The 12,483-nt window shown below is 37.6% G+C and overlaps 1 protein-coding gene and 1 long non-coding RNA gene across 5 annotated transcripts in view; one reads left to right on the forward strand and one right to left on the reverse strand.

The window, feature by feature from the left end:
• The first annotated feature begins 192 nt into the window (after nucleotides 1-192).
• LOC105356019 (uncharacterized) lies at nucleotides 193-2,223 on the forward strand. The gene is made up of 3 exons (XR_910307.3): nucleotides 193-272; nucleotides 1,189-1,285; nucleotides 2,011-2,223. It is a non-coding gene; the product is annotated as an uncharacterized LOC105356019 (long non-coding RNA).
• A 3,558-nt stretch (nucleotides 2,224-5,781) lies between these two features.
• The window catches only part of LOC101175594 (NLR family CARD domain-containing protein 3-like), a 59,694-nt gene continuing 52,992 nt past the window's right edge, over nucleotides 5,782-12,483 (reverse strand). For all 4 annotated transcript variants that reach the window (XM_078933016.1, XM_023964736.2, XM_023964735.2 and 1 more), the window contains 8 exons: nucleotides 12,369-12,467; nucleotides 11,656-11,701; nucleotides 11,388-11,430; nucleotides 9,143-10,925; nucleotides 8,886-9,059; nucleotides 8,510-8,683; nucleotides 8,170-8,216; nucleotides 5,782-7,711 (listed from right to left, as the gene is read on the reverse strand). In XM_078933016.1, the coding sequence (XP_078789142.1) occupies nucleotides 7,185-7,711; nucleotides 8,170-8,216; nucleotides 8,510-8,683; nucleotides 8,886-9,059; nucleotides 9,143-10,925; nucleotides 11,388-11,430; nucleotides 11,656-11,701; nucleotides 12,369-12,467 (2,893 nt within the window). In that variant the 3' untranslated portion in view covers nucleotides 5,782-7,184. The remainder of the gene's footprint in view (nucleotides 7,712-8,169; nucleotides 8,217-8,509; nucleotides 8,684-8,885; nucleotides 9,060-9,142; nucleotides 10,926-11,387; nucleotides 11,431-11,655; nucleotides 11,702-12,368; nucleotides 12,468-12,483) is intronic.

Raw genomic sequence — 12,483 nt, forward strand, 5'->3', positions numbered from 1 at the left:
TCTGTCAGCAAAAAAGAGGAACAAAAACAAAGCTGGGGAATCACAGTTAACAAAAATATATTGTGTCTTACAAAATCATTAATAGCTTTGGTGATAGAACTTAAAATATATACAAAAAACAAGAACTATGATTATAATATGATTTGTTTATTGCTTTGTGCCCAGAGGCCAACCAGACTAAACTCACACAACCAGTTTAGCTTTACTTCTACTTTTACCTCCTATGTTCGGCTGTGGATGTGGAACGGTGAAGCTAAGTTTTTATATTTTATGTATGTTTTACTTTATATTGGTGTCATATGGACACAGAATAAGTCATTTCAAATATCTGATTATCAAATAGCGCTGTTTTAAACCGATCACACTGTGATGGTCCGTTTTTGTCTCAAAGCCCAGCTTTCTGCAAATTTAAAAATACTGAATTTAAATCATTAACTGTAAACACAGCTACAACAGTCATCTCACCTGTGGGCATAATTTATCTCTCTTAAACTAACAAAAGTTCATTCGGTTTGTAAGAGAATTTTGCTGATCCGTACTTTTTTAAAGTAATGTGTATGAAAGAATAAAGAGGAACTGTTTTATGAATTATTCCTGAATTCTCTTTTGATGTTCCTTTACATGCTTGCTCTGATTTCTTAAAATTTCTACTGGTATATTTAATTGTAAACAAAAGGTTTCGACAAAATATTTATTGTTTAAAACACTCAAAATTCATTAAAATATTTATTGTATTAAACAGTGTACATAAAAACAGTTTTGATGTACACAAAATTATGTAAAATCTGCTGAAATTTTTTATTTCATCCTCAGAGCACCAAAAGGTTTCAGAAATAAAACACTCCACGGCATCCTTGTTTAACTTAGTGAGCATGGAACAGACTTATCAGATTTCCTGTAGCTGTGAGGAACCTGTTACTGCATCTGAAGCAGCAAGTTCCCTAAAAAATTGACTGATTTGCAGTGTCGCTGATTAGTGACTTTTTCATCATCTGTATCTATGGGATGCAGACTACATTTGTTTTTAGCTCTAAAACTAATTGCAGACTGGCACTTGAACCTGATGTCTACTTTGAAAATGTTATAAAAAGTCTCACACAGCAGAATCCACTGGGAACTGTGGCAACAATATTTAACTTTGTTGTACTGAAATTAGTGAAGTCCAACTCTTCTTGTGTTTTATTATAGATATCTCCATGATTGAATCAGAGAAGAAAACAGAGACTTCTCAGTCCTCAATTGATGGTCTGCCTGAAGATCATGAGGACCGCAACCAACCTGAGAGGTAAATCATGGCACACGTTAACACCAGATAAACCTGTGAACTATATCAGGCTAACGTTCCTTTAATTGTAAGTTTGAGATACAATGTAACAGTTTCTCTGTTATTAAGCTTTCCAAAGGTGCTAATTTGCTCATTTGGTACTACATTTAGACAGTTTAGACATTTAGGGGTTAGGGGATGTCATCTGGACTTGGTTTTAAGTTAGAAGACGTTTCTGCTCTTATCCAAGAGGCTTTGGGGAGCCAGTGACTCCCTCTCCAAATTGGTCATCTCTTTCAGCTGTTGACGACCCAGGTGGAACTGGTTTGTTTTGTTTAGGTTTCAAAACACTGCCATAAAACACTGCCATCTACGGCTCCCCAACCGCCAGCTGAGGACAAAGGACTATTAACGACCCGAAACCATGTAGGCTAAGTTGACAATACCATCCAGTTTCAGGTCTGACTCCTCCCCCATGAGCGCATATATACCAGCTCTTAGACCAGATAATTCAGAATTGACAATGCCTCTTGGATAAGAGGAGAAATGCCTTCTAACTTAAAACCAAGTCCAGATGACATCCCGTAAACCTACTACAATAGAACCAACCTGGATGAATGAGAGTCTTCATTGACATGTCTTTTGATGTATGATTTTAAAGAATTAAAGCAATGTTCTTATTCGAAATTTTATTCTAGGTTTAGTAAAATGTGATTGATATTTATCAAAATCTATGTTTGTTTCAGAACTGAGGTGGAAAGAAGCAATTCTTCTCCAAGATCTGTGTGCTGTAGAAGGGAAAGGTCCAAGGATTCTCCTGTTTATTTCAACACAGGAGAAGCATCAACAAAGTAAAAAAACTATTTTTAGTGAGTGAACTCACAGAACTGAGCTAAACTTGTCTCCTCACACTTATTATGATTAAGAGATGATAACTCATTAAATGTCTTCTGAAGCGAGTCGTGCCATTTGCCTTTCTTTGAGACCTTTTACCGCTTATCCAAGTGACTTCATCAGTTGAAGCCCCACATATATCCTCCAGATGCATCACCCACATTCCATTCTTGCCAATGAGCGGCTCATTAAGTGGAATAATGAAGAGAAACCTGAATAAATAGCTTCTCCTTCTGTAAACCCTCATTGGGTTGTTGGGTGTTGTTGTGCTGGAGTTTTGGTTGTCTTTGGAACTATTGAAAGGGCAGCATGATGAACATGAAACAAAATGTGTCTGACAACTCCCTGTCTGTTGAGGGTAGGAAGGGCTATTAATATGTGCATGTATTGCTTCTCTGACGTCTAAGCCACATCCCTTTCCTGTCAAGAATCTGTCCATTTTGGTCTTTAAATGATTGTCCTTTGTCTTTTCAATGTGAATAAACAGAATCTGGTGTTGAGGTGTTGTTTTCTCCAGGCCAGGGTACAGCTCTGTGCCTTCTTCACTGCGTTGGGGTGGATGAACCTACATTGCTTCTTGTTTCTTTGGGTGTGGGGTCTTTGAAGTGTATCAGCAGCTGCCTCAGTGTGGAAGTGTAGGAACTAGTAATGTGTCTGGCAAGCACAGATGTGTCGGTGCATGCATTGAGCTCAGAAAGCAAAACTCTATGTTGGTGCAAGTATTGCTTTACGTGACTGATACAGGACATCTTTCCAATTGATGCTGATGCGCCAAACTGTGTTTACAAGGAAGTGCATCTGTCAACGCATCAAACTGAAGATAAGATGGAATATAAACAAGTTAAATAACAGAGCTGCTTACAAATTTTTTATTTTGTTTCTGAGGAATACAAAGTTGTTTAGGTGGTACTCAGGAAGGGCAGAGTAAAAGGTGGAGGAAAAAAAACATCCTGATCAAAACTTCAGATGGAGTGGTGGCAGTAATAATGCATCACAACCACAGAAGAAGAAGAAACTGTTGTTAGACTGAAATATATCATCATATAAGGTGATAGTTCATGGTAATTCTGACTATTTCTGGTGTTTACTTTAACTTATTATGTCAAAATTATTAAGTTTATGGAAATGTTGGACATTAAAGTGTCTGTCTTTGTTTGTTAAGCATATTTTCTGTTCCGAATGAGGGAGTGTCTCAAAAACAACACCATCTTTCCCACCAGCTCCTGGAGGATCAAGGTTGCAGACATGCAGTTGTGGGAAGAAGCTAAATCCTTGTATACATGTGCACATCCAGAACACTATATCTTATTATTATTATGAGTATCAAATGCACTTTCGGTATATAGATGCAAATATTGTCATCATCTGTAAGTCCTTGCTGCATTTCAAACTCGCTGAACGCAGGTTCTTGAACGCACATTTAGCATATGGATGGTGTTCACACTGGACTGTTGCTACTCAACAACTTTGACTGTATAACAGAACTGGACTGAGTGACTCGTCCCCCCTCGTGTTCCAAATAAGACATACCTACTTCTTCCAAGAAGCCAAAATCATGGACTTTAACCATGGACTTCTATTGAGAAATAAACAGCTGTTACCCAGTAATTCAATGTCAGAATAACCATTCTTGCTCTGATCCTTTTTTAATGTTCTTTCTCATTCAATTTTTTTCATGATTTTTTTCTTTTTTGCAAGTTATTCAAGTTATAGACTGGCCAATCAGATGCCTCAATAAAAGCAGGTAGACTTGTGTCAAACATTTGAAACAATTGATTGACATAATCAGCATACACTGAGAAAACTTGAAGGCACGCAATCAATCCAGTTTATACGGATTGCGCTGTCTGCTATTAGGCAGACATCATACATATAAATTAGCATTATAGAACAGATTAGTGAACACATTTATTTGTATTTTAGTTGTTCATGATGCTTACAGGTGAAACACTGGCTCACCTGCCCCCCCTTTGCCGCACCACGTAACACATGGTCCGCTTTTTGTGAAAAAAGCGATCTAAACTGAAGAAAAAAAAAACAAGAATCAAGTACTAACTGATTGAATATTTTTTTCTTCTGTAAGTGACCATGACCATGGTATTAGCAGGTTAATGGCCTTTGAAGTGTGCATTACTAGATGTTAATGCACTTCGCTGAAGCAACTATCCTCCGCTTTGTGTCAGACAGCTCAGGCTTCCACGGCGTGAGATAATTTCTGACAATGCACAATCTGTTGGCCATTTACCCTTACCTAGTTGCTCATGATGGCGGAGATGCCTACAGGTGAGGCACTAGATCACCTGTCCCCCTTTCCTCTCTGTGGTTGAGACCCTTTTCAATTAGAAAACAAAAACCCCAAACCCAACCAAATCATGTCCACCTGCCCAAAGTAATTTTTGCTCACAAAGTCAGAAACAAAACTGTGAGGTGCCATGGCAAATCATCTGCCTCAATCTAACTATCTCCTTAGCATCCTCCTCATTCACACCAAGACCCTCGTGTTCTAGACTACATTCACGAACTTCCTCTTTGGTCTGCCTGTAGGCTTTTTTTCAGCATCCTTTTAGCAATATATCAGAATCAGAATTACTTTATTGATCCCACACATGGGAAACTTGTTCGTTATCATAGCAATAATAAGACTGATATAAAAAAAGAAAGAAAAAAGAAATGTTGCATAAATGTAAACAATAAAGTGGTAAAATTTAAAAAGCTATTTACAGAGAGTTCAGGTAAGAAACAAAAAAAGAAAAATGTGCAAAAACGAAACAAAGAAAACATGTGCAAAGGTTATCTGTTGCATTGTGAGTTATTGTACTAGGTTATTGTATTGGGTATGAAGGATTTCTGGTACCGGGAAGTTTTGGAGCGGAGCTGTCTGAGCCTCCTAGAAAAAGGAGCTCCGCTGTTTGTCCAGAACAGGGTGGAGAGGATGGTCCGGGTTGTCCATAATGGATAAGATCGACGAATAATCACTGTCCCTCGTCTGAACGTGTCCATGGGTTCTTCTTCTCCCAAGCTCGGGTCCTCTTCCACAGAGGCATATCTCTGGGTTTTTCAGGGTTTTGCTGGAGCCACTCCTCCACTTTGGGTTCACTGCCTCGTGCTCCAATCACCACACTGTCACCTTCACCTTTCCAGGCTTTCTCCACATCTTCCCCGAGTCCCTGTTTTTCTCTAGTTTCTCATGTTCCTTCTCATGTTCCTTCACTCTCATAATGTACCACCTTCTTGTGTTCTTATTGTATCTGTGATTCTGTCTTTTGTTTTGTCCTGTTTTATGTTTCCTGCATAGGGACTATGGATGCAAATTAGCATCATTGCTATAATCCAGCATGTTTACGCCTATCATTGTTTGGTAGATGTTCATTAATGTGCACTGTCCCTATTAAATAAAGCTTAAATAAATCCTTGTGTTGCCATATATCTGACCCTGAATCATCCAGGATGGTCAAGTACCACTAAAGCAACCCTTAATTACAATGTTAACTGTGGTCAAAATGAAAAAGAACATGAAAGCTGACATTTTAGATTTAAAAAAAGTAAAAAAATTGTTAAACATACAAATATGTCAGAAGTCTAGCAGCATTTTGAGTTCAAGGAAAAGGAAAGAGTAAAAGACATTTTTTTCTCAGCTTAAACTAAACTTTTATTCATTCATGTATTTAACCACATATTTAACTACAGTAGCTTTTAACTTCAAATGAAATTCAAAGAAATGACTTTGGTTTCTTCATTTAACTAAAGACACATTGAAGTAGGTAAACAGAAGTTCTTTAAATAACAAATACAGTAAAACTAAAACCAGTTTCATTATTACGGCTGACAAACTGATAATTAATAAACGTAAAATGTGTTTTACTTGATTTTCTGGACTATGAGCTGCTACTTTTTTCTCTGTTTTTGAACCATCCGGCTTATACAAAGATGCGGCCATTCTGTTAATTTTTCTTCCAATGCTAGGGAGCTCTACTTGGAATTAAAATAAAAATAAAAGAGGAAAAATCAATGCAAAGAAGAATAGACTACGGTACTTTTTCTTTAGCATACCGAACACACACGACAAATTACTAATGACCTAATGGATTTCAGTGAAGATGATTAAAGTGACTTGTGGTTTCAAACACAGGAGAAATGAAGGTTCATAAACCGGTAATTTTTTCTTGGTTCTGTTCCGTTTTAATCAGAAAAGTTGCTCCCGTGTTAAAAAGCACTGCTCAGAAAGAATCTGTTCTGGTACACACATGTACATTACAGTACAAAATTCTTCTGCACATGCAATAAATATCTAATTTTTCACATAGATATCTGCAGTTATAGCCCAGTGCAGCTTGTATATCTTTTTTTTTTTTAAAGATCAGATGTGGCTTACATACAGGTGCACTCTATAGTCCAGAAAATGGACTATAGTCCAGAAAATGGACTATAGAGGTGTATCTATACATTCATAAAAAGTTAGAACTTTTGTTATGCTAGAAATCATTTTGTTGTTTCAACTAGATTATTTTAAATCAAATACTTATATTAAAATTAATATTTTGCATTACGCAGAGAAAGATTTTTGTTTTCAACTAATATTTGCAATATTTAAAAAATGTCATTAATTTGCATAATTAAATATGTAACATAGCAGTTAAACAAAAACAGTAGATTAACAATAAAATATAGAAAATTACACATTAGTCTTATGATAAAAAAAACCTCTTTAAAGTAAAAATTGTATTTGATATTTTGTTTTATTATTTGTCTCGTAATTTTTTTATTTTGCTGTCAAAAAGATCGAATGTGGAGAACAGTATCTTGAAAATGTAAAATCTTGCGAGAACCTCTTTGGTTTAAAATTTTGATTTAGTTCTTTACGGTATTTGATTGGGTAGATTTTATTTGTTTTTTTATTTGCGTTAAGACCCCAGCACTATGTTTGCATTCCTAATCCAATGCTTTTTTTAAACAGTTAATCAGTTCATTATGCATCACCTCTGTCTCACCCAACCTCTTGTTCTACCTTTGGTCCTTCATGACAAATCTAACACAAAGTCAGAGACGAGTTGAAGGGCTCAGTCCTGACCCTGAAAGCAGGGTAGACTGGCTCACTGAATGTGGCTTTGAAGGTGTGAAGGTGGGTCACTGTGTCCAAACAGACCTTAAAGAAAGTCAAAGTACCACCATCTGAGTTCAGGTAGACTCCAACTCTGCTGGAAGGGACTACATGGACTAAAGTCTCGATGTTATTGTGGAGGACAGAGTGACTTTTATCAGAACACAGCAGGCTCCAGGATTTGTCATTCTCCCCAAGGCTGCTGTCGTCCCTTTCTCCCTTCCTTCTGATTCCTCTGTAAGTCACAGCGATGTAAACCTCCCCCTTCCACTCCACCTCCCAGTAGTAGCGTCCAGTCAGCCCTTGTGTGCACAGCACCTGTTTCCAGTAAGAAAACCTCTCTGGATGATCGGGATACGTCTGCTTCTCTTTCACCATCCTCACTGTTTTGTTGTTGTCTCTCAGTATGAGGTTTCTGTGAGCTGTGTTTTCATCCAGTGTGAGATCAACAGCATCTGATGAAGATAAAAAAAGTAAGTTACAGTTTGTTTATCTGATAGTTCATGTATACACACCTATAAGTCATATTAAAATGATGAAAAGAAATGTAAATACTTCCTGTATGAACATCCAAACATAAAGTCCTGGCTTCTCACAAGATTTTCATCAGTGTGTGCTTAAACATGTCAACCATTATACAGACAATATGATCCTGCCTTATTTAGCTGTATCACAATAAAGCAAGGAAGCAATAAATAAACAACGAAGCACTGACCCAACATTGTTTCTAAATGTCCCAATGTCTGGGAATTTGTGTCGTATAAAAACCCAAGGTAAAGAGAATAATCGGCCAAAAAAAAGAATTTTAACTTCAGCTGAAACATTTTCAAAGTCTTGTAACAGTTGTACAATATTTTGTCCTAACTTTTTAGAACAATGTATTTATAAATTACTATAAATAACGTGTTCTTACACTTATTTAGACCAGGCTTCATGAAATTGGCTCCTCGTGGCTTCATCCTATGAAATGTAAAATGATGGCATTAAACAAAGACAACATTGTTAAGGGCTGCAGCTGAGCAGCATAATCCAGTCACTAGTTTAGATTGTGCAATCTTTATTTATGGCCAACTTTGATCATTTCTTTCTTTTTTTGTTATTATTATTTTTTTGCCAACTCTTACCTTTTAAGTTTCATTTTCTTCAGCAATATAGCATTCAAACCTGAATTTTCTTTTGGAAATGCAGCCCCTTCTAGTTTGTTTTGCAATTTTTCCCCTTAGACCCAAAAAAGATCATTTTATTTTTCATACTTGAGAATATTTAAAGTCCAGTTTGGATCCTTCCATCCTTCCAAAAGGACTTTCACTCCAGAATCTTCTGGATGATTGAAGGTCAGGTGCAACTCCTTCAGGTGTGAGGGATTGGAGCTCAGTGCTTTTGCCAGATCGTCAACACCAGTTTTTGTGATGAGACACCCTGAGAGCCTGAACACAAACATATTCTTATTTATTTCTAAAATGTCATGAATCCACACAGATTCATTTGATCACACTTAACTGATCTAATAACCATAAAAAAAGCTATCTCAGCCTGATGCATGAATGTGACATGTCTTAAACTCATTCTATATCCAGAACTTTGATGACAGATTTCAGAGCTGTGTGATGCATAAACATGGCTCCTGACCTGAGGGTTTCCAGTTTGCAGTGTGGACTCTTCAGTCCTTCACAGAGCAGCTTCAGTCCTGAATCCTTCAGGTCGTTGTTCCTCAGGTCCAGATACTTCAGATTGCAGGACTGAGAGCTGAGAACTGAGGCCAGAAGCTCACAGCTCTTCTCTGTCAGGTTACAGCAACTCAGACTACATGACAAATAACATTAAGAGAAAACCATCTGTCATTTCTGAACTTTTGTTCTCTTTAACTCTTATTTTGTTAAACTCACACAGCTCTGCTGGACTCTTTGATCACGGGTAGCAGCCTCTGCAGGCCCACATCTGAAGCAAAGTATTTCTTCAGTTCAAACTCTTTTAGGTTTTCTTCTGAACTCAGCAGGATGAAGACCAGAGCTGACCACTGAGAGGAAGACATTTCATTTGGAGAAAGACTTCCTGAGGCCAGGCGATGCTGGATCTCCTCGATCAAAGAACAATCCTGCAGCTCCATCAGGCAGTGAAACAGGTTGATGGTTTTCTCAACAGATTCCCGTTTACATAACTTCTTCTTGATGTGCTGAACTGTTTCTGGAACCACAGTTGAGTCTGCTTCTGTTTCTTTCAAAAGTCCTCTTAGAAGAACCTGGCTGTTTTGTTGTGAGAGACCCAGGATGAACCGTAGGAAGAGGTCCAGGTGTCCGTTTGGACTCTGCAGGGCTTTGTCTATAGCGCTCTGATAGAGTAAAGCTGCGTTCCTTTTACCTCTAAGCCAATCAATCCATCCAGGAGCTGGTTGCTTTTCTAACAGCAAGTTTGTGCCCGTTTTAAAAAATGTGACGTGGACATACAGAGCAGCCAGAAACTCCTGAACACTCAGGTGAACAAAGCAGAACACTCTGCCCTGATGGAGTCCAATCTCCTCCTTGAAGATCTGTGTGAACACTCCTGAACACACTGAGGCGGCTCTGACCTCGATTCCACTCTCTGTCAGGTCAGAGTCGTAGAAGAACAGGTTTCCTTTCTGAAGCTGCTCAAAAGCCAGCTTTCCCAAAGACAAGATCATCTTTCTGCTTTCTGGAGTCCAGACTGAATCTGTCTCAGATCCTCCATCATACTTGATCTTCTTCATTTGAACTTGGATCAGCACAAAGTGGATGTACATCTCAGTCAAGGATCTGGGTGTCTCTCTTTGCTCTTTGCTTTTAAGCAGCTGGTCCAGAACTGTTGCAGAGATCCAGCAGAAGACTGGGATGTGACACATGATGTGGAGGCTTCGGCACATCTTGATCTGGGAGTAAACGGTGGTGGCTTGATCTTCATCTTCTCCAAATCGTTTCTTAAAGTACTCCTCCTTCTGTGAGTCATTGAACCCTCTCACCTCTGTTACCATGTCAACACATTCAGCCGGGATCTGACTGGCTGCTGCAGGTCGTGTGGTTATCCAAAGCTGAGCAGAGGGAAGAAGTTTCCCCTTGATGAGGTTTGTCAGCAGTTCTCCCAGAGATGCAGGCTGGTCAACATCAGTCAGGATCTCTGTGCTGTTCAGCTTCAGAGGAAACCGACACTCATCCAGACCATCAAAGATAAACAAAACCCGGGAATCTGCAAAACGGCTGAAACCTTTATTTACTGAATAAAAACGATGGATAAGTTCCACCAGACTGAACTTCTCCTCCTTTAAAAGATTCAGTTCTCTGAAAGAAAACAGAAATAAGAACTGGATGTCCTGGTTGGTCTTGCCTTCAGCCCAGTCCAGAGCAAACTTGTTTGTTAAGACCGTTTTCCCGATGCCGGCCACTCCCATTGTGATTGCTGTTCTGATTGCTTTGTGTCCTCCAGGCGGGGGCCTGCAGATGTCTTCAGGTTTGATTGTTGTTTCTGGTCTGTCTGATTTTCTGAACGCTCTTTCAAGTTCTCTGATTTCATGTTCTCTGTTGACCTCTGCAGGCCGTCCTTCAGTGATGTACAGCTCTGTGTAGATCTGACTCAGTGAAAGTGAATATCCTGCTGTGAACATGCTTTCAAACTTCTTCCTTATGCTCGAATGAAGAAGACTGATTGATGATAACATTTCTAAAGAGTAAAGAAACATCAGATGTTAAACACTGAATGTTTAAAAATCTTCATCTCTTATCTTAAATTTATGATTTTAAACTGCAGGAGATATTTTTTTCAAGAAACAACTTAACGTGATTAAACTCATTTAACAACAAACACAGCAACAACTTTTAAACATAGTCATGAAAAACAAAAAATATGCAGAAAAAATTGATGCAGTTTTACATGAGATAAAATTGGAAAAATACTCTAAATGCTAAAGTAACTTTTCTCTTCCTGTGAACTTATTGCCACTGCAACTTCAGTTATTTGTTGCTTCCATTTTGATGGCTTCACTAGAAAAAAAATAATAAAAACAAAAACAAAATTCAACAACAATAAAATTAGAAGTTAGTCAATGGATGGAAACATAAAGGTTACCTTCCCCAAGAAAAGAGAGAAAAATTTAAGCTAGGTATTCTCCACTCAAAAGCTCACCTTCAATTGTTTCTTTGCCAACTGAGACTTTTTCCCCAAGAACCTGTAAAAAAACGTATTCAGAAATGAAATTAAAAAACAACTTTTAGATTCAACATCTCTAGGCCAATTTATGTCCTAAAGTGCATTAAAACAACTGCTACTAAAATAAGGAGCTGTGTGTTATGAAGGGAAAACATGATAAAAGATTTTATCAAATAAACAAATAACACTTCATTTTTTCCACCCAAAGTAACATCCATATTTAATAGAAATTATTGTCACTGACCATTTTTTCTTGTCCTGTTTGAGCCCCTGGTGTATTCTGGTTAACCCTGCATAGAACGTGAAATTTGTTAATTTAAACACTAAAACACTTAAAGAAAAGGAAAGAACATTGACAGAAGACCCACAACCAAAACACACATGTTTTAAATAAACATGTTGTAAAATAAATCAGGTCATAAATGCGACATTACTTAGAAAGAGAGAAATATTTTCAGTTCAAGTCCATCTCTTGAAAGACATGATTTTATGTCTGTTGTTAGATTCAAACATTTTCCTTTCACATTATTCTAGGACTTACAGTCAATTATAACTCAAGGCTAAAATGTGGATCAAATTCAGCCACAAACTACTTCAAAATAGACTTTAAATTATAGAATAAGATAGTATTGCAAATGTAATTGTAAATGAGTTCCATCACAGTGAATCCTGCATGTTTTTCATGTTTACCTGCTCCAACACACCTGCACAAATGACTTTGTTTACGATAAAATTCAGCTCTTCAGTTCTGCAATTAAATCCAATGTGTTTGAGCAGAGAAATAGACAAAACATGCAGAGCATTTTCAAAACATCTATAATGTTTCAATACATGCACACTTTGCACACACTGAAAGAATCTCAAGTTCAAAAATATTAAAAACATTTTCTGATCAGTGGAAAATTTTTTTTAGCTCAGTGCTGTGAGATAAGCATCTAAAATTGTGGTTTTATTTACATTTTTGCTTCCTTGTTGAAACCTATAGGACAATCCTTGGATCTGTCACTTCTCTGGGACACAGAGCTTGATGAAGAATCTTCTCTGTCCACCTCAATTCTGTAACAAACAGAAA

The sequence above is a fragment of the Oryzias latipes genome, chromosome 16, assembly GCF_053564925.1.
Source record: "Oryzias latipes strain Hd-rR chromosome 16, Olatipes_Hd-rR_3.1".
Classification (NCBI taxonomy): domain Eukaryota; kingdom Metazoa; phylum Chordata; class Actinopteri; order Beloniformes; family Adrianichthyidae; genus Oryzias; species Oryzias latipes.